We start from the raw sequence: 27,944 nt of genomic DNA, 5'->3' as shown, positions 1-27,944 counted from the left end.
CAGTACGTTCAAAATCGGCATCAAAAATATGTGTTACTAGGTTCATAGCCTAGGTTTTTTGTAAACCAGATCACAAACCTGTGGACAAACCACGCAGAAAACGCTAAGTTAAGTTGGCCGCACAACCGCACGCTGAAGTTCTAGCAAGGTTCTCGCACGCGAAAAGAAGAAACTTGTAGATCAGACACGCATGCACTACACACCGCAACTTAGAGCTCAGAGGACCGGCGCACACCGTCAACGCTGCCGCCGACACCGCGCAACACGCGACCGGAGCGCCCGCCCTGGAAGGCGCAGTTACGAAACTGAAATAAGTATCTAAAAAAAAAAAAAAATGTTGCACGACACGACCGCGCCGAACAGCACCGCCAAGCGCCGCCTCAAATGGTCCACAGGATAAAGCTGAACATTATTCTGTGGTCTGGTCCACAGAATAAAGCTGAACACTATCCTGTGGACTGGTCCACAGAATAAAGCTGAACACTATCCTGTGGACTGGTCCACAGAATAGGCACTGCGTTTAGCTATCGTTTCACTGGCTCCTGCTGGCTGCAACACGGCTTCTGTCCGTCTTGATCGAAACCCTTGCAAGTCAAGACAAGCATCGAGCCAATTTATTTCGTGGATTTTGCGATGCAGTCATGCCGCTGTCAGCTGCAGCAGGGAGCTAGAATCCGATGACGCATTTTTCTTGATTTAAAGCGAGGAAGCCACCGTATTATGCTTTACCGTGAGCTGGGTTATTTGAAGTGCACTTTACTTCGTGACAAAAAGGTGCAGCCATCATGACATCGGGCATAGATTATAGGAACAAAGTTATACTGGCCCCAATGGTTAGGATCGGGACATTGCCCATGCGCCTTCTCGCCTTGCATTACGGAGCTGACTATGTTTACACTGAGGTACTGTATCCGCTTTGTACTTGGCGCTGCACAGCTTTTTCCGTGCTTCGTCATTTATTTAATTAAGGTCATGCGCGCAAAGTGAACACCTTGTTTTTGTTGTCGCGGCCTTTGATCCGTCCGTCCGTTCGTACTCATACACCTAGATACATTGCTCTCCCTGTATTGTTTGTGCCGCCAAGAGGTAAAGGATGCCTAGGGTGAGGGATAGAGATGTGGAGATCCGTTCGGGGAAATGTTGGCTCCTACAGCGACGTAAAATAAAAATAAAAAAAACGCAGCAACGCAGCTAGTCTCCTTTCATGCAACACCAGCGCGCACCATGCCGTTCTCATAAGAACTGCTACACCTAAAGCTGCCTTTTAATTGCCGGTATGTCTTAGCTTTACCTCATTTTTGTTTTTATGAGTGTGCTACATATGTATTGGCGTTTTTTCAGCGCTTTCACTTTATATGATTTTAAACGCATTCACATCTATTTAATTTTTATATTGTGCAGGAACTTATTGACTACCGTTTGCTGAAGTGTCAGCGAGTAGAGAATAGTAAGTATGCATGCACATTACTTTAGTTTTCGAAATGCAAAAAGAACACGCAATGTTTTTTGCAACATGATTCACCTGTATTTTCGTCGAGCATTGCACATGTTGTAGTGGCATAATTACACATGAATGTGTGCGTTACTAATATTATCTACCGTTGCAGTGTGCTTTTCTACACACGAATGTGTGCGTTACCAATATTACATACCGTTACAATGTGCTTTGCACCAAAATAATCCTTGAGACGTTGTTTAGTTATGCCCTGAGCAAGCACCTAGGCACAAGAGGCACGTGGGATTCGGTGCACAAATAAGTATGTTTATACACATAAGTGGTTGCTTTCATTTTGTAGAGGTTCTTGGAACTGTGGACTATGTCGACGATGACCATCAAATTGTATTCAGGACGTGTGAAAAAGAGAAGGGCCGGAACATTATACAAATTGTGAGTAATTCTTGTCACCATTTTAGCAGTACATTGGAAAATGTGCTGTAATCAACCCATTACCATGTCTGCAATATGATTGTGGATCTCTGTGTTTTTTTCCCCTCTAGGGAACCTGTAGTCCCGAGCGTGCTGTTCAAGTTGCAAAGCTCGTGTGAGTAAAGCCTGTTTGCAGTTAGCAGGTTATCAGTGGAAAGAGAAAGGGTTTTATTATGGGTAAACAAAAAGTTCATGCACTTCTTGCTTTGTCGAGGTGTCTTTCACGAAAGTGGCTAATTGGAATTTTCAGTTAATTGAAAGTGATGTGTTGATCCCGGCAATTTTACATGCGATTCACCAGAAGAAATTGCTTGATAATTTGAAGCCAAAACCCACTATATTGGTTAATTTGAAGTTATTTTGAATAAAGAGCACCTACGGGACCCTCGTTTCTCATTAAAATTTCTAATTCTTAAGTACGAAAACACCGCCGGGAGTTGAATGTAGTTAGCTTGCAAAACATCAAGTTGTTCAAAAACGTGAAAATGGTGTTGCTATATTGGCAGCGTGCTTGAATAAAATAAAAAGTACTGGGTGCAGCTGTAAGCTGCACTCTAGTGCCGCATATTTCACAACGGAAATTCTGCGGTTTTTATTGATCCCATGCCCACTCCTTGTATATGTAGCTTTTTTGTAGTCGATTATGTAGCGTAGCATAGCCTAGAATGCTGTAGTTATCACTAGTGAATGTTAGCTTTAGCCTAGAACAAAAGAAATTAGCCAAATGAAATGGCTTCTTTTTTGAACCGTTAGTACGCGACTTGCTGTGTACCACATTGGGCTGCTAACGCATGACATGGATGTCTTTTTTCTTTTAAATTTATTTTCCAGTGAGGCGGACGTGGCCGGAATAGATGTGAACATGGGCTGTCCAAAGGAATTCTCTATTAAGGTCCTGTAAACTTTAGAGCATCAAAGTGCAACCATCTCTGACCGTCGCACTGACTGACCTGCTTTCTTGGCGTGCAGGGGGGAATGGGGGCTGCACTGCTAACACAGCCTGACAAGGTGAAGGCCATCCTGACGGCCCTCGTTCAAAGCACAGTCCTGCCAGTGACATGCAAGATACGAGTTCTTGACAAGGTAAAATCTCAAACCTGGCAATAGATAGTATCACTTCTTTCAGGGGATGATGAAGACAGCACACAGCACTGCTTCAATCATCAGATTGCTGTGGTGGAATTATAAATACTTAATTTTTAAAATTAACGAAAAGAGAATGGTGATACCTCAAGGTACTTTCCCGCACTCACTGAACAATGTCACTGGGCAGCCTGTACAGATTGCCTGATGGCACTAGGAACAAATGCGAATTTTAGAAGGTTGTGGAAATTGCACAACTCCAAATAATTGTGTTTGGATGCACATAAATCGGAGAATAATCAGAAATTCAGGTCGCCTATATTTTTCACTGCAGCATTGAGAATGCAGGTGGGTTTACGTTCTCCGACTCTTGACAACTATAAACCTGGGTACAGGTTTATTGTCCAAAGCAAGTACAGAACCCACAACCACTGACATTGCAAAGCTATGATGTTCCATGCCACGTCCTAAAATTCCAGTTATCAGGCATGGAATTTCCAAGTTTTCTTGTTCAGAAACGAGAAAATGTCCGGCACATTTCTTAGAATTAATTTATAGCTGTTTTAAGGCAAAAGCCTTAGATTTCTATGTTGTATAGAGTGTGCAAGGGAGGTACACAGAACTGCACAGAAAATTGGAGCGCGCGCTGGAAAAGGAGGCCAGAGGAAGGTTCTGACAAAATGCAACAGAGTGTGTGCCAGGAAACGGAAACCGTAGTGCCGGAAGAGGGTCGACCGCTGCTGCACGTGCAAGCTGCCTTGTGAAGTGGAGCTACTGACTCAGGCGAGCAGGAGGTTCCTGGCGATGGTGAACGAGCTTTGGACTGTGCTGTCGAGGGGGCTGATCAAGTGGTGACGGGCGTGGCTGCAAACTTCAACAGAGAGTTGAACAGTAGTTCAACATAAGCTGGTCCAACTAGAATTTTGCCCTCACATTCTTGGAAATTTCTATGCATTCCCACTGATTTTATTTTTGTGCAGGGTTCTTTGTACGTGCCAGCTGCAGAGGCTGTGTAGAATATCGTGTTGAAGTAAAATAAGTTGTTGACGGAGCACAGTAAATTTTTAATTTCTGTAATGCACATTGGAACTCTTGAAAAGACACTGCCACCGACAATTTTTTACTTATCTGTAAACCTTTTTCAAATCTGTTCGAGGTCTTGTAACCTGTCTATCTGGAAGGGCAAGTATACCTGGTATACCTAGGGGTATAGTACCTATCAGATTTTCAAAGTAATGGACGAGAACAATTTTAAGCTCAATCCCGAAAAGAGAACGTGTGTCCTATTTTCTAAGCAGCACTGGATTTGTCTAAACCCCTCTTTTCTACCTAATGGAATAGCAGTTCCCAGGGAAAAGGAATGCAAGTTTTTACACATTCTTTTTGACAGAAGGCCCTGATGTGTTCCATGCATAAAACTGCTTGGATGGAACTAAATGTGTAAAGACCACGAACACGCTAGAAGGCCTCTCCCACAATTGTTTTGGGGCGGTTAAGACTTGCGGTGGCTGCTTTTCTGATGGAGGCGAAAAGCGAAAACGCCTGTGTGTCAAGATTTTAGTGTACATTATTTGATCTCCGGGTGGTGAAAATTAATCTGGAGCCTTGCTCTACGGCACACATTACAGCGAGGGTGTGTCCTCGGTGTGTTAAATTCCAAAATCTGAAGGTTAATAGTTGCCTGCTTCGTCTTTTTGACATTTCACTGGTCACAAGTGGACTATGGAAGCGTTGTGTACGGGTCAGCCTCGAAATCAGCTTCGAAGATGCTTTATTCAGTGCTACACCTAGCGCTTCGCCTTGTGTCTGCAGCTTTCTGGATGAGCCCGGTCTAGAGCTTGTATGTCGAGTTGAATCAGTGGTGCTTAGAACACGGTTCCTTATTTGAAAGCGTTTAGTGAATGCACTCAAGTCCATAGTAATTGTATGCCTGGTTCCTTTATCATGGTTTGGATCAGCACTGACAACTTGTTGAAGATAGTTGCATATATCTACTTTTAGTATTTTATTACCCAGGCTTCAGGGAAAGGCTTTCTGCATGTCTGTTTTAGCATTACTTTTGATTTCTTTGCCACCTTGCAAGATTTCAGGGTACTGTGAACTGGCGAATCTTTTGAGTATGCTGTCTTCGTCATCTCTATTACTTGTAATTGACTCACGACCAGCTGCCTACAGCAGTGCACCTGTGTCACTCATTAGGGACTGACTTGTCTAATTTACGGCAAATTTTTGTTAACGGTGCACGCTAACTACTTTCTACAAACTCTGCAATTTGAAGAGATCACTTTATGTCATGGTCGCAATATTTATTTGAAGTCAAAACCTGTGCTGTGCTTATGTATGAAATAATCATTGGGTGCAATGCTTAGTTAATTTTTTCGAACCTGTAACAGTGTTTACGAGTGTAGTAGACATTTTTGTACTTTCGGCAGTATTCTTTCCTGGTACAAAGTCTGTATACTAGCATGTCATTATGAAAATTTTATTATTGTGTTTCTAAATTACTTTACCGTTGCTGTCATTAGACTGATCAATTTTTGGTTGCGAGAACTGCTGAAGTTTCATTCTCCCCTGAAGTGTGCGTTCGTGAATGTATAATGTTTGAGAGGCGTTGAGAGGTGTTGTGGTGCGATAAATTCATTTGAACTCGGTGCAGTGAATGATGCAGATTTTGCTCCCCGTTCTTGCTTTATTACACACCCGTGCAGCTGGAAGACACGCTTGCCCTGGGAAAGCTAATTGAGTCAACTGGCGTAAAAGCCATCGCTGTCCATGGACGCACAAAAGAAGAACGGCCACAGCATGCCAACCGAACTGCAGTCATCAATGCTCTGGCCAAGCACGTCGACATTCCCATAATTGCAAAGTAATGTGCCTTTTTCCTTACCACATATGTGGGGCAGTGGAGTGCAGTTTTCTGTGCAGACCTCCTGAGCCCTTTCTAGTTTTTTTTGACGATCGAGCCTACTTTGAAGGTGGCAGCTTCTTGTGCAGGGTCAGGCTCAGCCATAGCTATCTGAAAAGGTACCGATGGTTTTTTCATATGATAGGTCCTAAATGTGCTGCAACATTCAACGGCCTTCTGAACGGCCTCTGTTAACTTACTGCTATGACCCAATGGCTGAAGCGTTCTGCCACTGAGCGTGACTCTGCAGCTTTGATTCTTGCATGTGGCAGCTGCATTTCTGAAGCAGATGATGTACAAAAATGTTTTGTGCACAAGGTGTGTGGTGTATGTCTTAAAGCCACAGCGGGTTTAAATTTCGAACCATGTGTGAAGGTGCAGCTTTGGTATATTTGTGTTTTAGACCCTCCGCGGTGGCTCAGTGGCTAAGGCGTTATGTTGCTGAGCACGAGGTCGCGGGTTCGATTCCCGGCCATGGCGCCCGCTTTTCTGATGGAGGCGAAAAGTGAAAACGCTCTTGTGTACAAGATTTCGGCGCACGTCAAATATCCCCAGGTGGTCAAAATTATTCCGGAGCCCTCCATTTAGGCGCACCTCATCGCCTGTGTTGCATCGGCGCATTAAACCCCACAATTAATCAATATTTGTGTTTTAGATGTAGTGCTGGCTGCAGATAAGTTCTCAGTGAGGTTTGGACTTTTAAATTAGCAGTGAAGCTAGCAGTCTTGCCATACTGTTGCATGACAGGAAATGCTATGCCTCTCATGTGTCGATAGAAAAAATACAGAGCATGTTCCTAAGTGCAAAGCTGCATTTTTTTTTTTTTGCAGCGTATGCTTGTGGTAGTTTTATTCTTCGAAGTATGCAAGTCTAAGATGGCTCGGATTACTATCCTTTCTAGTCACTGGTAGTGTACAGTGCCATTTTTACTGTGTTGTAAAGCACTGTGGTGTGACAGCTTTGCGAGGGAACCTTTCGTACATTTTCGAAAACATAGAGGCACACCTAAGAGAAAGGTTTTGAGTGTACTTTGTGCCTCTGCTTTGTTATGCTCCAATCCACAAGTCTTTGTATGCATGAAGTCTTTGCAAAGGTGCTTAGTTTTATTGTTCCTTGTGCTGACTTAATTTTTGGGGATTTTCCTAAATTTTAATAACTTAATTTCCAATTTAATAGAAATTTCTTTTTTAACTGGTATTGCTAATATTCACATTTTAATTTCCTTAAATGCCTAGATGGCTTTTGTTCGCAAATTTGAGGTAAAAGAGGTTGCAAATGGTGAGATTATCTACTGGTGAGAATATGCATGATAAAATGGGTATGATTTGGTAGCTTGATTTGCACCTGTGAAAACTGATAGCCATGCACGATTTCGTTTCTTGCTTGTATTAATTAAGGTGTGCTGAGCAAAATTTTCAATTTTGAACTGCACCATACAGTGCATAGCAGAAATAGCGCTTTTAAATCTATCAGGATTAAAAAAACTAAACGCAATGTACCGAGCCATTGGGTTCAGGATGGTGGTAGTGGTCACTAGGTGTAAAAGGGAAAGCAACTTTCCTGAGCGACCATGTCACCAAAAAGACCTCCCTGTTGTCATCTATGATTGGTACTGGCTGTTGGCAGTTGTGCTCTTTTTGGCTCTCACATCACATTGCAAATTCAGGCTCATGCCAACTTTAATCATTTCACGGCCCCTTGGCTGCTGCTTGGTGGCGTTCATTTTTTTTTTTTTTAATTTTTGGCTATGTGCATTCAGTTTATCAGGCAAAGGCAAATCGCAATATTTTGCAATCCAAAGAGCACAGTGTATTAATAAGCCACAAATCTTTCATACATGGTGCAATTTTGCGAACATACATGGCATTCTACGATCTGGCTACATATTAACCTACTTTTAGTGAGTCTACAATGAATTTTGTTGAGAGCAATTTTTTTGAGGCTGGTCTTGATGCAAGGAATTCTGCACATTCAGACTGGATGAAACCCTCATGCTAGGTTTCAGCTGGCCTGGTTGGTCCATGATGAAGTGCTTGCCTGTTTATGTCGATGAAAAGTGGTACACAGTATACTTTAAAAAGTGTGACACAGTATGTAGTGTACAGACAGTAAACTATATATCACTCTCGTTAGCTGTCCCGTATGTTATTTTGTTGTGCTACAATCGGCACCTTGAAACCAGCGTTAAGGATAGTGTGGGAAAAGACGAAGGATGTGCACCAGTGCAAAAAAGCCATGCTTCTGTGACCCATTTCATTGCAGTGGAGGATCCGGCGAAATATCCTGCTATGAAGACATCGAACGTTTTCGGGAGGCCTCTGGGGCTGCTTCTGTGATGCTGGCTCGTCAGGCAGAAAGCAACTGCTCCATATTCAGCAAGGACGGCAAGAAACCAATAGACGAAGTCATAGAGCAATACTTAGCCTATGTAAGAGCAACATTAAGAACAACCTGTCGACTATGAGAAGTGAAAAAGAAAAACGGTTTCTTCAGTTTCACTTTGGTTTGTTGCAGGCAATTGAGTATGACAACAGAGCAACCAACACAAAGTACTGCGTCCAACAGATGCTTGGCTCCCTTCAGGAAACTGACCGGGGCAAGGCCCTCCTGGCCAGCCAGCAAATGGAGGAGATATGGTATCTGTCAATACGTCATATTTCCCGGCTAGTTCAGTGCAGCAGTGGTGGTTGCCACGCTGATCACTTCGTTGTTGCAGTGTGCTCTGGGATATGGGAGAGGAACATGCTTCCCGGCAGCTGAAGCTGCACGCAAAGGCCAAGGCCCTGAGAGAGCTGAGCAACAATGACAACACGGAGCCGGCGCTGAAAAAATGCAAAGTTGGAGACGAAGAAGTGTGGCAAATGGAAGCAAAGTTTGTCAGGTACGCTTCATGGCACACGCATGGCATTCAAGTGGAGACGGCCATTTTGTTTTTTGTTGTCCCCTGCGCAACAGGAGCCTGTTTGAGATGTCAAACCTTCCAAAGACGGTGCTTATCAACTGGACACGGAAGAACAGTTATGCGCATCCATTCTACAGAACTGTAAGTTAAGCAGCGGGTAAATCAGCTCTGTGCTCAGCTATTCTTTCCTTTCAGGAATCTGTAGAGAAGAGCTTCCGTTCGGTTGTGCTGGTTGAGGGGAAGATGTATTCCAGCACATACCTGTAAGTAGGCGCAACAGTTTAAAATGCTCACAAAATGTTGCATGAAGCACGTTTGGGCTCTGTTTATTTTGTGCTTTGCTCATAGTGTGAAGCGCATTTAGGCTCTGTTGTGTGCTTTGCTCACAACAGTATATTGCCAAAATATTTTTGGCACCCATTTGAATGTCATATCAAGAAAGGTGCTAAGTTGGAAGTTTATAGCAAGCTTGCAGGATATAAAAATACATGTATGTATATTTAGTTTTCTTGCAAAAAAAAAAAAAATTCCCCTACTGCATTTTCACTGCAAGGCCATGTGCCACATGACGAAGTCAGCAGTGTGTTTTGCAGCAAAGTTAACTTCGATTAGCTGTATACAAGGTGTGAGGTATTTGAGAACACAACTTCAAGCTTGTAGTTTCCTCAAGCTGACTTTTTATTGTCCTAAGTCTTAACTATCAGCTTCATCTGCACGATTCATTGTGCTGGCCTCAACTCTGAGCTTTGAACAAAAAAGTTAAAAATTCGGGGCGCCCAATCATTCCGCTTGATGCAGTTGGGGTCGACTCTAGCAGTGCAATTCCCGTTGTGTGACAGCTTTGTGCTGACGAACTGCATTCGCTTTGCCCACCCTGCCCCTTCCTTCACCAGCCTCCCCGCCACTCTGTCCTCCACTTTTGCCCGAGCTTCACACATACAACGGCGGGTTTTTGTGAAATGGCACTGCTCCTGTAAGCGCAGTAAAACATTATGCCATCTTCATCGCCTCTTGTGGATTCCAACTTCCCAGGTTAAGACACCATTGAGGTGAAGTTGAGGGGCATTTTAACCAGACACCCAGCAACATAAGCAATTTGGGAAAGGTGGTCATTACGCCCACCACAGTGGCTAAGGCCGTGTGCAGCTGAGCCCTAGGACACGGCTTCAATCCTGGCTCCGGTTGTCATTTTTCACATTAGCCGAAAAGCCCAGACACCCATGTACAGTGCGCGTCAGGTTTGCCTAGGGCAAGCGAGTGTGCGGCTTGGGAGCATGCTGGTGACATCTGCTGACAGCTGTTGGGTTGGAGATGACTTGCCATTGCGCGTGTGCGGATCTCGGACAGGCTCAGGTTGTTCGTCGTTGAGCTTGAACCACTCAAATTTGCGGACCCACCACCCGCGAGGTGCGCTCCTGTTCTGCAGTGAGCGATGACTCCGGAAATGAGAGGGTAATTTGACCCGACGCGTTATCACTGCAGGAATTACCGTATTTTCACGCGTATAACCCTCCCCTGCATATACATAATCCGCACCGCCACTTTCAGCCCGCCGGAAAAGAAAAAAAAATCCTCGTGTATTGTCCGCACATTTGATACAGAAAAGGCTGCACCAAAGCTACTGCTCAAGCAACACATCACATTCTATGTAGACAGAAAAAGCGTATATTTAGCTAGTAGAATACACTGTCTGCAAGACGAAAATCACAATGCCCTAATAAAATTCAGTTAGAGTGCGCTCGTCCTTGTTTTTTCTTTCGTGTCCTTGTAAGTTTAGTGCAATAGCTGCCATGGAAGGCTTAGTCAGTGTTACTGCGCGAGAGCTTCATGGCACAACGCGCATTGCCGTGAAGCTACACTAATGAAAAATCCCCGCGTATTATCCGCACCCCTACTTTGCACTGAAATTTTCACATTTTTGATGCGGGTTATACGTGTGAAAATACGGTATGTAATCGCACAAAAGGTTTGACCGAAAGCGCTGCAGTGAGTTCTTGTTGGTGCTTTTCATTCGCTACGCATGAGATTCAGAGGATTAACGCAGGTCGTTTTGTGCAATTACGTAACAGCGTGCGGTGATATTGCACCGCGTCAAACAACGCGTCCATCTGGCATGTCACCGCTCACAGCTGTCACTGTGGAAGACAAGCGCCCCTCGTGGGTGGTGGCGTCTGCAAATTATGATGGCCTGTGTGAGACGGCGATCGGCCCGACCCTGTCCGAGATCTGCGCATGCGCAATGGCAAGCTGTCGCCAGCACACTTCGGAGACGTGTGCTTGTTGCCCTGGACAAGCCTGATGCACACTGGAAACTTTCAAGAACACCTTTAAAGTATTTTCATGAAAAGAGCTCGTGCTAAAATGTGTACACTGAATTTCAGGTCGAAAGTGCATAAATTCCTCATCTCAAATACCCTGCACACACTGTGTATTGGTAAAAGTGCTGCGCTGCCATCAGCAAACAGTAGCCAAAATTTTCTTTTGCAGCTGCATTTCATTTACGATTCATTACATTGTGCCATTTCCTGCTAAAATGGAAGGTGGTGCAGAGCTCCTTTTTTATATATAGACATCCTGTACCAGTGTTCAAGTGAAGAAAGTATTCTTTAAGGCACGACTTGTTTCTCTAAACCCTTACAGAGCAGAAGCATTCAGGCTTCCCCATTTTATGCCACCATGAGTTCTGGAGACACAAGGGTCCTGTTGTATAGCGGGATCTCCGTGCATATGCCATGGTGGTAAAGATACCAAACGCATCTTTCTGAAGTTCAGTTGCCTGGCATAAAGTCCTGAGAATATGTCCTTTATGCTGCAATTCCCAAAAGGCCTACTGAGGAGTCTAGTGTTAGTCCTGTTGTCACAATCTCCACCATGTGTGTTTGGTTTTGTATGATAGTAAAGCAGTCAAAAGGGCAGTGACTGCCCTTTAAAGTCTACACAATTGTGCATTACATTAATTTGCACTACATACTGAATAACTGCTATATATTCAGGAGGAAGACTCCTTAATTTGCATCTAACCACCGGCAGCAGTGTTCAGTTCCCAAGCGAAAATATGACATCTTTTTTTTTATCGAGTAGTACAACTAATAAGGAGACCTTGTGAGGAACACTAAGGATTGATAGCAGATGGCCAAATTTTGAATGCTACCTGGTCCAATAAAAAACATCATGTATACTAGTGAGTCTACACTACATAGGTGCAACCATGGTACATACGTAACATGGCAGGAATACAAACTTTTTCGGGACGCTTACTGTGCACCAAAGGCTGCCGCAAAAAGTGACTGCTCTTCGCATGACCTTCCTTTGTACCCAAACCCAATACTACTAAGGTACTGGAAAGAAATATCCCCCTGACTTTCTGTATACTATAAAGGATAGCTTACTCATGCAGACATTGTCTCAGTCTGACCACATCTCTAGCATATGCACGAAAGCATCTTGAGCACGTGGCTACTTATGACACAATTTATGGAATTCCCCGCCTAGTGTTGCAAGCTTGCTTTACAAACCTTCGTTCTATCACAGCTGGAATTTGCTTGTTTCATATACTGCCCGCATCAAAACTATCTAATTGACATGATCAAATCGATTCAGCTTCAAGCTGTGCATTTCATATCTCTTAAATTATAACAGACATTCAGCATCACACAAATTTTAAACGTGAATACTCTATTCAGCGCTTGCACACACATCGCTCCTTTGCATACAATCTTTTCATTCATCTGCCCTTCCATGTGCTGTACGTCTTTAGAATTACCTCTCTGACTGTATCGCATGTTTCATGTCACAAAAACTTTCAGTGCCTTTGCCTGAATATTATGCACTGCAATTTTTCGCAGAACTTCAGTTTTTGTGTGCTGTTTATTTGTTATCAGTTTCTTGCTTTGGGCAGATATTTTCTAAGTGCACATCATGGCTTAGTGCATCTTGAGTGAATTTGCGTCATTTTGTCTACATATGCACGAACTTGCAGTAGTTCTAATGCCATGCTTTTGGTAACTCGACTTGATGTTTCTTGGCTTGTGCATATTTGCTTCTTTTTGCATTGTGTTTGCTATGGTAACTCGACTTTTTGCATTGTTTGCTACATTTTTCCTGCTTATCTGTTGTTAGGTTTTGCCTAGGGGTATGTGTGTTTTGTGTGTTGCTTCCGTTTCCAATTATGTGCTTTGCCGCGGGGCTGTAAGGTGCCTTGAATAAATTAATAAAAATTAGGAAGGCTCCCTTGGACACAAAAATGCTCCCCCACCAGAACAGCATCTGGCCACCCTGGTGTAGTATTCGGCCACAACCTCCCTATGAACTGGCAACTGAACTTGGGGCACCGAGTTCCCAGCAGCTGTAGAGCACCTTGTACAGCACAGGGTGCCAAGGATCTCTGGATCTGGACAGGCTGCCTTTGGAGCTTGAACTTCGCAACATTTAACACTAGAACTCCGTCAGGCGAGGGAAGCTTAGCTGTGCTATTAGGGGAGCTTTCAGGCTAACTTAAATGGATTTGATGTCGTAAGATTGAGAGAGGCTAGAACAACAGGACGAGTTGAATAGCAAGTATGTTTGTACTGTGCTACCGAGGACTGGGGGAAGGAAGTTTGGGGCAGGTTTCCTGATCAGGGAATGTGGAGGAATTCCTCAGCATGGGCCGAACAGTAGTGGCCTTTGTGATCAAGCGAAATAGGAGGTACAAGTTAACGATAATGTAAGCTTATGCACCTGCATCCAGCGGTGAGGGTAATGCTGAGGACAGTTTCTCTGATATTTTGCAGGCGTAAGGTGAAGGCTGAACAACAGTCACTGTTTTGAATATGTTAAATGACCTGATGGCAGCACAGTGGAAAAGGGGAGGAGTGCAGGCATACGCCAGCCAGTTTGCTGTTAGGCCTAATGTATGCTTTGAGGTCTAATGTCAAATAGCGCCTGCAGATTTCAGTGAGCTGACTCAATTGAATCACTTGAAGTGCGAGCACTAAGAGAATCGGCCACAAGAAATCCATGCACTTGCTTTGAATTCCAAGTGCGTACTCTAAAGCCTTGCAAAGTATTACATACCTGCTGTTGTGGCTCAGTGGCTAAGGCGTTGTGCTGCTGAGCACAAGGACACTGGTTTGATCCCGCTGGCTGCTGTGGCTGCTTTTCAAAAGCGAAAACGCCCGTGTGCTGACATTTGGGCACACGTTAAAGGTCCCCAGGTGGTCAAAGTCAATCTGCAGCACTCCTCTGTAGTGCGCCTCATAGCCCCAGTGTAGCTTCGGCACTTAAAACTCCACACTAAAGACAAGTGTTATGTATCTGCGGTGGCATTCTGGATGCCGGTGTTATAGGCAGGAATGTATGCTACTTTTCCTTTTTTTTTTTTGTCTTTTAACAAAATGAATTTCGTGCACTAATGTCTGAAATTTGTAGCTACACCACCAATATCTCGGATATTTTGATATTATGAGACAAAGAACAAAATAGGCCAAGATTTGTTGGATTGACCTGTCTTCTCACCAATAATGTACAAACAGCAAGTCGTTCTCTTTAATGTGATCTTTTGCACGAGGAGTGCGGTCACATCATTGCTCTAAATAAGAGTAGACGAGATATTGCTATGTGGTCCACTACTCACTAAAGTGAGGCATGCAATGGGGTCGAAACGTTAGTGTGCGCTGCAGGTGTTACCCCTCCATTACACAGTCACCGTGGCGTTATGGGTAGAATCCTTGCCTCCCATGTAAACAACTTTGATCCAAGTCTTGGTTAGCATAATTTGTATATACTACTAGTTTTTGAAGGTGCATTGGTTTTTTTTTTTTTTTTTAGTGTCTGCTTTCGTATAAACAAAGTCATTGGAGAAATGCAAGCTAGCCTGTCAGTTTTCCCCTTAAACTGGGTTGCATCTGGGTATGGGCAACTGCAATGTTTTGGCCAAAATAAACAAAAAGTTCAAAATAGCACCCGTGAAGTAGCAGTACAGCAAGTGAATAAGAAGGGTTTGTGTTCCATTTCAGTGGGCTTATTTTGCCCTGTCGAAAACATTGCAATTGACCACCCATCATGTCAAGTGTGGCTGGCAGTTCTCTAACTGGTCTCAGCACGTGAAGGAATTATTTTGACAAAAAACTTTTTTCCTGCCCAAACTCTGGCTTTTTGCATGGCAAGAGTACTTGTCCACCATGCACCACTGCAGGGAGCAACGCTTGTGCAGTGCCCGTCCCTGCGGCGGGGGCAAGACGTGAAGTCGCGCAATAAATGACTAGGGAGGGGATTTTTTTTTTCTACCAAAAATGACTGCGCCTCTTCTGTAATATGCAAGCCCTATCGGGTGCTTAAAATTACCATTGTCGTTCCCTTTACCTTGAGGGTTCGTTCACCCCAAATTTTTCCTGTCGTGCAGTACGATGCATGCCTCACTCCAGTAAAGTTTTGTCCTTGCATCGTGAGGACCTTTATGCAAATTAGTTACTGTGTGCAGTCTTGAAAATATCTTGATGCAGTCTTTGCAGTACAAATCTGCTTTAGGTTTTTTAAGCAAGGATGCCAGGAGTTTTGCATTGAGACAAAGTGCTCAAAATAATTGCTTCTTAATTACAATTATATTAAGTTCTTGATGGGAAAATGTAAACAGGTTATTTCAGAAATGTCACGAAGCAAAGAATGCTGGCTAACCTTTTGCTTTTGTGCAAGCTTTCTTTAGTGTCTAGCCAGTGTACTTTTCTTTTAATGCTTATCTGCTCAAAACCCTTGCAGTGAGAAGAACAAGAAATATGCAGAGCAAGCTGCTGCACTTGTGGCCTTGTACGACCTTGGATTGATTGACAGCTCCAAGATCAAGGGAAACACAGCTGGCATGCCCATCGAATAATGATCCACACAACGGCAGAGGGGTCTGCAGAGAATGTATATTTATATGGAAATAATTTGAATTACACAAACTAACGCAAGACAGCTCCCAATATTTTTTTGACAGCGTGGTTCTCTTACTGAGAAGCCTCACCTACTGCAACATTTGGAAACTGAAAAGGCAGTACACGAGATCTGGAAATAAAACAGTAACCAAGAACACACTAGCTTTTGTGTACAAAACAGATCTGGTACAAAAATGAAAGCTCGAAAATGCAAGTGGTCAAGGCCTGACAGAAGCATAAAATCCACTATTCTTTCTTGGAATGAGTGTTCGCATCTGTCAGGGCTTGAGTTTGCCCCAAAACGACAAGACGTGCTGACTGGCAGAAGTGGTAAATAAACGTCTCGCAATACAGAACTGAGATGCGCCGTAGTAAAGCAGATGCTTCCCTGTCGACACACTCTCGACTCCAATCATTTCACCACTGCTCAATTTGCTGTGCTCGAGGCGTAGCACTTCTAAAAGTAATGCCACACTTGGATAACCGTGCCACTTTGACAGTTTTGGCACTGGTGATTACTGATGAGTATGCGACATTTTTAGATGAACACTTCCTGTGAACTTTCCCTGCAGATAAATGCTGCCTTGCATCCCTAAAGACACTGCTGGTGTGGGTTTGGTGTGCGCGCACAGACCTCGACGCCACCTATTCACCGAGCAACCTTGGAACTGACAGAAACAACCAAGCACAAAACAATACCATGCAGCTTTCCCTTGGCCTTTAAAAACTAAACAGTACCGTTGCCTTGTACGACACTTCCACCACAATACACTAGAGCTAATTGCAAGACTACTGCTCAGACAAATGCTCCACAGTTACATTGACTACTATAACAAGAACCAGTACGTCATATCAAAATTAAGTACTGCCAGCACTTAATGACATGGCCGTACAAAGTTTTTTTTTTTTCCTCTCAGAAAAGGAATCTTAAAGCATTCGCTTTCCAAATTAAAAAGAAGTTGTGTACACTGGTGCGTGTGCAGTAGTCTTTACATTATTAGCGTGCGGCACAGCCTTGAGCAAAACCGGACTTCTGAATCTACACTGGTGACCTCAACGGGCGGCACTGCCTTCGTGCAGTGTGTGCCCCTTTAGCAAGCGTTTTCTAGCTCCGAAGCTGCTGCACAGTGTTCACAAAGATGGCAGTTGCTTAAAATAATTTTGTACGGACTGTCTGAGCTTCCATGAAGCACAAAAATGAGGCCCCCAGAAAAATGTTTTAAAGCAGTTGTAAACACTGCCCTGGCAGTATACTGTTGTTCTCTTCCTCTCTGCCCTTGCTTTGTCGTGAAGCATGCAGCCACAATTATGCCAATACACAAATAAATAGCCTGGCCCTTTTAGCTCCAGTATTGCATGTGCTCATCCAGATACATTTTAGAGATTACCATGTGGGACAATAACATTAAAAATAATGTGCAAAAGCACATTCTTCACAAATACAGTACAAAATCCATAAATGAGAACTAAGAACCATGTTGCCCTTGAATACTTTCACCAACTGGAAGCTACATACAACTATTATCGTAGCTAAACTTAAAACAAACACTCTTCCTTCCACAAACTTTCAGCTGTGGCAAACGAGATAGTTCCATAACCAACCGTGCTGTGAAACAGAATTGCATTACAAGTTTGCACAATTGCCAGAATCCACCGCTAGTTACAATAAAAGTGGCCAATTGCATGCTCCATGCAAGGACCTTGCGCGTGTTACACCTAAACAATAAAAATTGACAGTGTCCCTGGGGTTCCACGTACGTAGTTTGTACATAGCTCGGTACCACAGTCTTAAAAACAAACATTAAAAAATATGGCAAATGAACAAAGTAACAAAACTAAATGATATAAAAAAAAGGGACGGGGTTGGGAGCAGCTAGCCACGTTTGCAGACTGGCTGCCCAAAAGCTTCCACCAGAAATGCAAGATGATGACTGACAACGATGGCGATCACAATGCATGGAGCCACGACACATGCTTCAGGGTGGCTCTTGCAGGCTTTCTGGCCAATGGTTGGAAACCATTGAGCACGGTGACATTTTCAGAAGCTGGTTCCCCATCTTCGAAGGCCAGGTTAGTCCCCATCAACAACTGCAAGAGACAGGCAGAGACGCACACTTGGAAATAGGCACAATTGCTGCTTACCAACATGGGTGTAAACCACTAAGGAAAACCAAATTCCTTACATTTCTCAATTTCCCATTGCTCCTATGTAAAAATAAGCCATTACAATGACAATTATCAGCGACACATCAGATATTATAGAATTCTGGTCACGTGAAACGTGTTTACTATAAAAATTTGTCTGAAACTTTGATAAACAAAACACTAAAGAGAATGACACGAAAACTCTCCACAAGTGTCGCGAACAGATCAGCGTGGAGAAATCCACAAGGGGGCATTGTGTGCAGCTTTAAGAAATCGAGCGCTATAGTCATTGCAATCGCAGGAAGGAGGAGTAAAAGAGCTTGCTTGGTCGCTACTGTGCAGTGCCTGGAAATGCTTCTACACAATAGTTTCCTCCCATTTGTGCGCTCTCGAAAGATGGTGCTGACTAAGCACAAGGCGATAACTCTTGAGGTGAAGTAGCCACTTCATCAAGATTTCCGGCAGAGTTTCAAGGTCGGATGCCTTACGATCAGTTGGAAGCCTCATGATCCAGTCGCAGATCGGTTTTGTGCACACATAAGGACTGCCACACTTGTATCCACAACTGGAAGCAATGCACACAGCGATTGTCAAGCTTCAGCTGCTGCTCAAGAAAGTGCAAATTTCAAACTTTTTTTTTAAGAATGCCTAAATAATTTTCTGGCTACTTATGTACCCCGTAATAAAGTGTTCTTGAAGCCTTTGATGCCCAAAACTTTACTATTTTGCTTAAGTGTGTGATATGAAGTCGGAAAAAAATTTGATTCATTAGGACGGACACTAGGATACACTGGGAAACCTGGGCACTGGCTGCCCATACATCACTTGAACAAGAGAGCTACTTTGACCAACATGATTTACGGTTCAAGTGAAGACAATAATGTAATGTTTGTATTGCTATCATTTGTAATAACAAAATTGCACAATTTCAATTATACTTGTCACTAGCCCATTGAGCCACCTGGGTTCGATGCGAGTTGACACAAGTAAACAATATTTTTTTTAGCACGCGGAAGTACATGCTGTTCTCTTTTCTTTAATTTTTGAAGGTCCTGGATCCTTTGTTTGTCAATAGATGGCGTTAAATGTCGAAAAAACCACGAAGTGCGGGAGAAAAAAAGATTGCTTGATGCCCAGTGGTGCTCAGGAGCAACAACTCGTAGGGTTAAACGACTCGTGTTGTTCAACCAGATTTACTTGTCGCTGGTGAGCAAATAAGAAATGGAGAAATACATTTGTTTTTTGCCGGTCCAGACGTAACAATAATCGTAACAATTTTTTTTTTTTTTATGTCAGTATTGTTAGAAGTGGACCGCACTGTACTTTCTTGCCTGTATGAGTGAACAAGGTAGGCGCCTAGTAACACAAGTTGCAAGCTGCAGTTTGTGGCATAACAGGCTCACCAATACAATCAGTGCAGTCAGGTTCGAAGGAACTGTAGCAAGGCTACATATGCAATGTCTTTACGGACGTAGTGGAAGAAGGCATAGTTAACAAAGTAGCTCTTTGCCGTGCGCTTAACTGTAAACACTATTACACTGCATTCCTTTGCAAATTGCAAGGACTCCAGTCTGAACTACAACCAAGTAAAAAATTAGGGAGAGCTAATGCACAACTTACCGTTCCAGCTCTGCCCAGAAGGCACAGAAATAAAACGTACAAGTCGAGTTAGCGAAGCATTAGCTCATAAATGCTCAGCTGCCACATAAAAAAAAAAAAAAAAAAAAAAAAAAAAGGCATTTACATGTGCCTATTTAAAAGCGCTCTTCTTAACATTTCATTGAATGATACATTACTTAATATTTGCCTCAATCACTTTTAACACAAAAACAAGACTTGGCAATGCACAAGTGCACAAGCAATTTTTTCTATACCCACCAGGCTAGTTAGGTGTTGATCAAGCTCTCTCTCTCTCTCTATTTGTTTGCTTTGTCCGAATAACAACGATGCAAATTTTATCGCACAAGTCTTTTTAAAGAACCAAACTTGTAGTCTATCTGCATGGCCCCTTTAAGGGGGGACGTGGCAAGTAAAACGACTTTATTTATGGACCAAACTGAATCAAATTAGCAGCATTTATGTAGCTGACCATTCTAACAACAAAACTGAAATCAGTTTAAAGATACCATCTATACTTTTTGAGCTAGGAGACTAATTACCTGAAACTTGCAATCAGCATAATTAACTAATTAGGCAAGAAGTCAACTACATTTTTACAGCAGTGTGATCAGAAATGCCTATCCTGTGCAAGGAAGCTATTAGATTATTGCATTATATTCATTAGGCATAAAGAAAGAACAAGGAAATTTTCACCTTCCTTTCGAAATCAGAAATAGTCTCATGCCAAAAGGAAAGTGAAACTTTTGTCTTTCTTTTTGGATACCTAAAGGAGATAAAGCAATAATCAAATAGCTTCCTTGCACAGAATGGACCTTCCTAGTGATGCTGACATAAAAATCTTGTTGAGTTCTTGCCTAATTAGTTAATTAATCTTGCGACAGCTCTGTGAAGGTAATTAGTCTGGTAACTCAAAAAGTACAGAAGATATTTTTAAACTGATTTCAGTTTTGTTATTAGGTTAGTAACTAGATAAAATCTCCTAATTCGACTTAATTTGGTCCATAATTAACAAAATAGTTTTACTTGCCACGTCCCCCCTTAAAGCAGCTTCCGCCACCAAATAAACACTGAAAGAGCTGCAGTAGGTCGGAACTTTGTGCACTGAAGACATCAAGCAAGCTCGTTAGTTTTCTACGCATTTCTTTTTAAGACAAAAGATGTCATCATGTCAAGGTGCTTCGTGCAATGAAAACTGCAGGTAGAAGGCTCACCACGTTATCGGAGAAGGAGGTCTCGTACTGGCTGTCGATCATGCGCGCCGCCAAGGCTGGGTTGGCCTCTTCAGAGGAGAGGGAGACCGCCGTGGATTGCCAAGTGCGTCTCCTTTTCACCCAAGCAACCACCAGCATCAGCAGGAATGCAGACAGCAGCACAGCCACTGGAATCACTATTATCTTCACGTCCGCTGAAAGAGGGAGGGAGAAGGAGAAAAGCGTTAGCGCACACCAGACTGACAGACTCCAACACTAGTGTAGGTGCCATTAAAAATAATTTGAAGATGGGAGCGATGACCTAGCCGTGTCCTAGTGCCGTGTAGCTGCGCTGGCACCGTTAGCTCAGGCATACCTCTCCGCCCATTTATTTAATCGTGGCTCTGAGGATTGTTGCTTAATTAGAAACTGTACATTGGCAGCAACAACGGGCACTGATAGCAGATGCACACTTCTGGCTGCACCTCCAGCACGTGGCAGCATTTTTATTCGCAACTTTAATGCAAACGCTTTTCTGCGGCCGCTCCATACTGCTTTAAACAATGTGCTTATTTTAGCTGCCCTGGCTCGGAGAAGTGAAAATGAGCGTGTACATATAAGAATTGTAACGAATGACTTATTTCTCTTCTTAACAGCAAAGAGCCGTTTTGCTTGCTTCGCAAACATTTATTCAGCCTTATTTGTTACAAACCTCGGTTTCACACTGGTGGTATTTGGAAAGATACATTTTCTTGGAATCCGCGAGCGTGAAAGACAAGAAAATAAACGTTTGCTTCCAAAATCATTAGTTTTCATTTCAGTGTTCATTGTTTCGGCACATGTATGGGGTGCTGTTTCAAAATAAGATCTAGCTGTATTTTTACTTCACAAGATCACAACGAGAATGTTTTTGGCTTCCACATATACGAAACCAAGCTTATAAGCAAATGGGGGCTTTGCATATGGGTCACCTGCTTAATCTGGCCACGCATTATCTACTGATCGCTATATTGCGCATAAACTTGACCACAAAAGCGTGTAATAAAAAAAAAAAAAAATGACATGCTCGATATGGCACTAAAGGCTTCAAAAGGCTCGCTATGGCACTAAAGGTATACAAAAGCTTCAGACAACGTTGGCGTAACGTAAGCACATTGCAATATTTGGCAATTGTTCACTGATGCTACAAATAAAGAAACAGAGAAAAAGCAATAAATGAATAAGAAATGCTGTGCTTGAGATGCGCTGACAGCAGGGTCCCTTATTCAGCAGTTCACTTGCATTACAACATGTAGGAGACAGTGCCAGAAGTGTGTGTGTGCTGCCAGCGCCATTGCTGCAACCATGATGCCCGTAGCTACTAAAATGAAGTGGGTTGAGAGGTATCAATGGGCTACTGACACCAGCACGCATGGATACGTGGTCTGCTCCTTTCGGTTACCACCAGCACGATGGCTCTAGAGAACCGCTATTCAAATTGCGCATGTTAAAATTGCACAAGATGAGCATGCTAGTGACAATACACTGCATTTTTTCGTGCATACGAATGTATACTAATCAACTCCTGCCCCGGCATGAATGACTTACCTGGTTCCTCGTCGGAGAACGGTGGGTTGTAGATGTACGCTGCATAGAACTGACATCGTGGACCAGTAAAATTGGCAGTGCACCTGGGAGGAAAAGGGCCACATGGATGCAAGGCAATTGTACTTTTCTATAGATGCTCACTATTCCTTGCTCCAGATAATTCACAATGCGGACAATGCACAATAGCCTCGTGCTCACCGAGACACTCAAACAACTCGCATGCCTTCGTTACCCTACCAGTAGGTCGCAACAAAATATCCAAAACTATTCCATCGGTATGCTAATAAAACTGAAAAGCAACAGCTACAGGCTGCAGTATTTAAATTACAAGTTCAAAACTTCTTGTTAAAAATTGGAGACTGCGTCTAGTATGCATAGTTCAGTCCTGGTTTGGGTTCACTGTACCCCGACAATTTCAGCAGTAGCTTTGGCATAGCTCTGGCAAATATAACAGCTTGGACAGTCTTTGTCCACAACCAATGAATAGAGAACGTACTGTTGGGCAAGTTGGTGCATATTTGGTAAAACTTAGAGCGCGATTTAACAAGGACGATAGAAAGAATACACACACACGCGCTCCTTTCTATCGTTCTTGTTAAATCGCGCTCTAAGTTTTACCAATGACTAGAGTATTGGAGCCAAGCCAGACTTCACAAAGAACTGAAGTTGAAGTTTTAGAGAGGCAAGGCTTAACGATGGCAACCTCTGTGACGCCTGCATCTTGTAGCAATGCAGACTTAAAACTAAACTGGCATGCTTTGGTGCAAAACTATTCAAACATTTGACTAATTCCGATACGAAACCTTATGCTCCAGTAACTAGATAGGAAAAAAAAAAGGGCCTTGTTTCTATGGATCAAATGAATTGTTCCATGAATGAAATACCATATTTGCACGATTCTTATGCGCATATATTTTTTCGCTAAGATTAGCTATAAAATTTGTGTGCGCGTTACAACTAGGCTCAAAATCGAAATCAGTTTTCAATGTCCTCCGCTTTGGTTTTAATGCTCAAAGGAGCTGGAACAGCAAGTTTATGAAGCACAAGGGATTTTTAATGCCGCAGTTGTGAGTGTCAAGTAAACTGGCTTCTGCAAGGTATGTGGTGTTAAGTCTTACATCTGCGCAGTAGAATTGGCGTCAAATTATTTTTTCGAATTTTCATAAGCAAACTTACCTGCGCGTTACAATTGGGGGCGTGTTAGAATCGTGCAAATACGGTAAACAAAAACGCTAACCTGCTGCTTCTAGTTTTATTGATAAGATTAGATTTTATGGATTTCAGTATTAGTGTAATCGGGATATAACTAATCTGAAAAACTACGATCCCATTCCTTTAGAAAACACGCACACAAACCAACTGCGGTTTCATGAATGTTCACGCAAGCTCTAGGAACGTTAAAAGGAAACTCTGCAAGTGGGGAATTTAAGGCATGATAAACTACCCTACAACTGAAACATTGCAGGCATGCACCCAAGGCATGGTGTTATCAACCCCCTTGCAACCCTCTTCCCAAGAATCCTTGCCCCGGTACTAACAATGCCTGAATTGCATTTTTAAAACCTACGTTGCAAATGTCCTTGTATGCAAAAAAAAAAAAAAAAAAAAAAAAAAAAAAAAAAAAAAAAAAAAAAAAAAAAAAAAAGGCCATCGGCTTCACCAGACATTTCACCCCCAATATAAATGTACAGAAAGCACAGACCACAATCTGCACAAGTGCATAATAAATGTGTGCGGCCAGAAAACTAGCTTTGCAAGAACAGCGGTGCCAACGCCTTATTGACAAAGCTCGGTGTGGGTGCTACAGTCAAACTCCGGTACAACGAACTCCGCCACAACGAAATTCCCGCTTCAACGAAGGTTTTTTGATTCCCCACCCGCATCCCATAGGCCCCAATGTATTAAAACTCCCTCCACAACAAACCACTTTTTTTATTGTTCTCCCGGTTCAACGAAATTTTCCCGGGACACAAGTCACTCGATCTGCAACGGACTGAACCACTATAACTAATTTTGATAAGTTCTAACAATGTAAATTATATAGTAGCAACATTTTCTCCGAACATCCGGACATCGAGAAGCTGCCGCTTCTTCTCGATGTCCGGATTACCGGCGCCGACGGCGCTCAAAAGCGGCGGCGGCGGCGGCGGAGGAGGAGGAAACCGCTTCTCGCCTTTTCTCGCGCTCCTTGGCGCCCATGACGATGATGTCGCCATGCAGCTCCTCGCAGACTGTGAGCAGCGCATTCTCCCGTTGCTCGTGCGAAAGCGCAAACAGACAAAAATCAGCGATTTTTTCAAGTTTTGGAAATAAAATGCTCCCAGAGTGTCGTGCATATCCTGTGCATATCCGTGACCGCAAAGTAAAATATAAACTCCGCGCTGTGATTTCACGACGCCTGCTTTTGCGCGGATCTCCACGAGTACGACGCGCATATTACAACGCTGGTCTAAGCGCCGCGAGACGCGTTGTGACCGCAAATTACGATATAAACTCCGTGCTAAAAAAGGGTGCTATTTTTGGCGGAGCGAGCTCCAAGCAAGTTGGCAACATTGGGGCGAAAAGGTATGTGGGAGATTTCACGACGCCAGTTAGACGCCTGTCCTATTTTCTTTATTTACTGATTTTTCCGCGACAACGAAATTTTCGGTACAACGAAATTTTTCGCGATCCCCGTGAATTTCGTTGTAGCGGAGTTTGACTGTATAGGAAGATGAATTTGTATACCTTTGTACTATATATCCTGCATGGGTTGGCCAACCATGGGTTGGAAGGGCCATTGCATGTTAAGGAAAGGTATCAATGTTGTGCATAGTTTCACAAGAAAACCACGGATGATGGTAGTGCACAGCCAGGATTGCTTGTCCAGAGGGTGTTGACCGGAGTCCCTTCAGCGCAACCACATCACCGGTATGCGAACAGAGACACAAATGGCTGGAGTTGGCCCAATGCATGGGGGGTGACCCAGAATTCCCTTACCCTTATTCTCCACTCACAACCAACCACAGCATTGCATGTAAAGCCCGTTCTACACGGTGCTATTTTCCCTGCAAATTTGCATATGCGGCAACCTTTTTTCATTGCTGCGGAAAAGTGCTAAATGTTTGGAACGATTGAGCATGCCCCACGAACACCGCTCCTACGGCGTAGAGGGGCCAGACCTGCGGCCAATAGGAACACCGCTAGGTGAATGTCCCGGCATCATCTGCACGCTTAGCAACCAGATGGTGTTGCTTGTAGAAGCGTGGCATAAGCGCGGGTGCACCAAAACAAATACGCGTGCATTCAGAACACGATGTCGTGCACAGTTTTCAACATAAATATGCTTAATTTGTGTCCGTGCAAGTGGCTGACATCACAGCAGGGAAGAATTACAGAAGAACCGAAGAAGTACTGTCCAAGGTATACCTAAATGTGCTAGGCACGCACAACCTATTTTTTAAAATCTTAACAAGCTTTCCTCATGGCAGATGTTTTGGTCAGCAAACAATGTGCCTCTGAAGTGTGAAAATTGCGACGTTCGCAGGCCATGTAGACGACTTTTCCAGGCATTGCGAACTTTGCAAGTGTGAATGTTCGTTCCACCAAATTCGCAAATGAAAATCGCACCATGTAGAACGGGCTTTGCAGCCACAGGAAGCAGGTACATTTTGGAGGTGGCCAAAAAGTGGTCAAAGTGCGACACATCCAGTGCCAAACACTTTGGAATGCATTGCAATGACATTTTGCATGCGTTTTTAGCGAGCCATTCTCACTTTCAACAAGGTATGATTTCATGTATCCAAGTTTATCTGTACAACTGTCTATATACCTGTACACTTCTTGCAGTTTTCGAGTAGTGCTATTCAATTCGAACTCGAATCGATTCAGCATCATTCACTTCAATACCAGAAAATTTCAAATATTCACACACCCCTAGCTGCAACAACATTTGAGACTTGAATGCTAGCAATCAGCAAATGGTCACAAAGTGAAGCTGCTAACGGGCTAAGATGTTTTGCATAAAATTTTCTTTTGAGAAATTTGCAAGTGTTCAACCAGCACTCAAAAGTAATGTTTTTTTTCTACTGGCACAGTAGCGCGCGCGCACGCGCGCACAGACAGACAGACAGACAGACAGACAGACAGACAGAGAGAGAGAGAGAGAGAGAGAGAGAGAGACAGAGACAGAGACAGACAGAGACAGAGACAGACAGAGAGAGAGAGACAGAGAGACAGAGAGAGAGAGAGAGAGAGAGAGAGAGAGAGAGAGAGAGAGAGAGAGAGAGAGAGAGAGAGAGAGAGAGAGAGAGAGAGAGAGAGAGAAGGGGGCTGGTCCTTCCCTGCCAAAGTGCAGACATTCAGTGACACCACTCAAGTTTCGTACTTCTCTCGCACAAGTAGAAGTGTTAATTATTGGGTCAAAAAGACCCTCCACACATAGTGTGGCATCTGAAACATCAACGTTAAGGAGTTAAAAGCCTTACTGGCAAGTGGGTCCACCCAGGCTGTCATCAACAGCTACACAGGTCCCACCGTTGAAGCAGAAACCACGGCAAGACATTATTGGGCTGAGGTTAGAACCATATGCGTCACTTGTATCGTTGACATCTGTAAAACACAAGCATAAACCTTAATGAAGCGACAACATTAGGACAATGACAAAAGTATCAAAATTTACGGGTAGGTAGTGTGTACTGTAAGGGAGCAATTCAGTAGCTGGACACTTACACAGAAGCATGTGCCTATTGTAGAGCTGTAGATGAGACATGTTTGGACCAAGAAGGCGACTCCCTGTTGAGATCTGTGGATGCCTGTTTTTAATCAGCATTACTAAAGAACCACCAGAGAAGGTGCTGGAAAAAAAGAAACCCCCAAACGGGTCACAAGAGATATGCTGCACCAAATGCAACATGTGCGGGCTACCACAAACGAACATTACCAAGCATTCAAAGAACATTATTCAGCATTCACACCGATGTACTCAGCTAAATTGCAACAGGTTTGGAGTTTATTGGCTGATCATTACTGCCAGCACTGCTTCACATAAAAGCTCCTTTGCAACAACCCACAGAATATACTGAAAATTGGGTCAATCATGGCTTCCAAAAAGGAAAAAGAAAGTTTTAGCAACAAATGCTAATTATTTTTTCTGTAACCTTGCCTTTCGATGAAAAGTTGCATTTTCAAGGGCCGTAAGCACACCGCAAGGACAGCTACCAACACAATAAATCCAAATCACAGCGCTAACTACAACGCTCACCTGTCGATCCAGAAAAGCACTGACTGGAAGACTGCCACAGAGACGGGCGAGTAGTGGCGATTGGGGCCCTTGTTGAGCACGATGCTGGTGCGTCGAGTGCCATCCAGGCGCGCACGCTCAATGCGTGCAGTGCCCAGGTCGCACCAGTAGACCAGGTCACGCTCCAGGTCCAGCGTCAGGTCAGACACCTGGAAGAGCTCGTCGTGCACTATGGTGCGCCGCTCCTTGGTCTCCAGGTCGAAGCGCTCAATGTGGGGCCACTCGCCCGCATCGCTCCAGAACAGAAGCCTGCCAAATGGGACGGCAGGCGCGTAAGCTCACCGAACCACAAAGCATTTCAAGAGGCCAGTGCACACTGGCCTTTTATCCCAGGCCTCTACACAGGCCTGAGATAAGAACCATATAAACCATTTTGACATACCCTTGCAACTTGAGAACCAACATGTACAA

At 43.6% G+C, this 27,944-nt stretch overlaps 2 protein-coding genes across 2 annotated transcripts in view; one reads left to right on the top strand and one right to left on the bottom strand.

The window, feature by feature from the left end:
* The first annotated feature begins 609 nt into the window (after positions 1-609).
* On the top strand, positions 610-15,746 carry LOC144155731 (tRNA-dihydrouridine(20) synthase [NAD(P)+]-like). Its single transcript, XM_077687345.1, has 13 exons — positions 610-902; positions 1,402-1,447; positions 1,797-1,888; positions 1,999-2,042; positions 2,759-2,819; positions 2,897-3,010; positions 5,719-5,876; positions 8,178-8,343; positions 8,430-8,551; positions 8,632-8,796; positions 8,871-8,958; positions 9,013-9,080; positions 15,553-15,746. The coding sequence occupies exons 1-13, from the start codon at positions 786-788 to the stop codon at positions 15,665-15,667; spliced, it is 1,356 nt and encodes a 451-aa protein (XP_077543471.1). The 5' UTR covers positions 610-785; the 3' UTR covers positions 15,668-15,746.
* The window catches only part of LOC144155730 (low-density lipoprotein receptor-related protein 2-like), a 46,271-nt gene continuing 34,017 nt past the window's right edge, over positions 15,691-27,944 (bottom strand). Inside the window, exons 16-21 of the mRNA XM_077687344.1 lie at positions 27,495-27,782; positions 26,963-27,087; positions 26,719-26,842; positions 22,253-22,335; positions 20,687-20,880; positions 15,691-17,798 (exon numbers count right to left, since the gene is read on the bottom strand). Of these exons, the coding sequence (XP_077543470.1) occupies positions 17,658-17,798; positions 20,687-20,880; positions 22,253-22,335; positions 26,719-26,842; positions 26,963-27,087; positions 27,495-27,782 (955 nt within the window). The 3' untranslated portion in view covers positions 15,691-17,657. The remainder of the gene's footprint in view (positions 17,799-20,686; positions 20,881-22,252; positions 22,336-26,718; positions 26,843-26,962; positions 27,088-27,494; positions 27,783-27,944) is intronic.

Source organism: Haemaphysalis longicornis, unplaced genomic scaffold (genome assembly GCF_048455015.1).
Source record: "Haemaphysalis longicornis isolate Haplotype H1 unplaced genomic scaffold, Haemaphysalis longicornis Haplotype H1 scaffold_1, whole genome shotgun sequence".
Taxonomy (NCBI): Eukaryota; Metazoa; Arthropoda; class Arachnida; order Ixodida; family Ixodidae; genus Haemaphysalis; species Haemaphysalis longicornis.
This window is presented reverse-complemented; position numbering and strand designations above follow the sequence as displayed.

What these genes read in the sequence shown, in the direction of transcription:
- LOC144155731 (XM_077687345.1), top strand. Translation starts at nt 786, where the DNA reads ATGACATCGGGCATAGATTATAGGAACAAAGTTATACTGGCCCCAATG. An exon ending in GTGTCAGCGAGTAGAGAATA is followed by an intron (nt 1,448 to 1,796) that starts GTAAGTATGCAT and finishes TTCATTTTGTAG; the next exon opens with AGGTTCTTGGAACTGTGGAC. An exon ending in ATGTATTCCAGCACATACCT is followed by an intron (nt 9,081 to 15,552) that starts GTAAGTAGGCGC and finishes AAACCCTTGCAG; the next exon opens with TGAGAAGAACAAGAAATATG.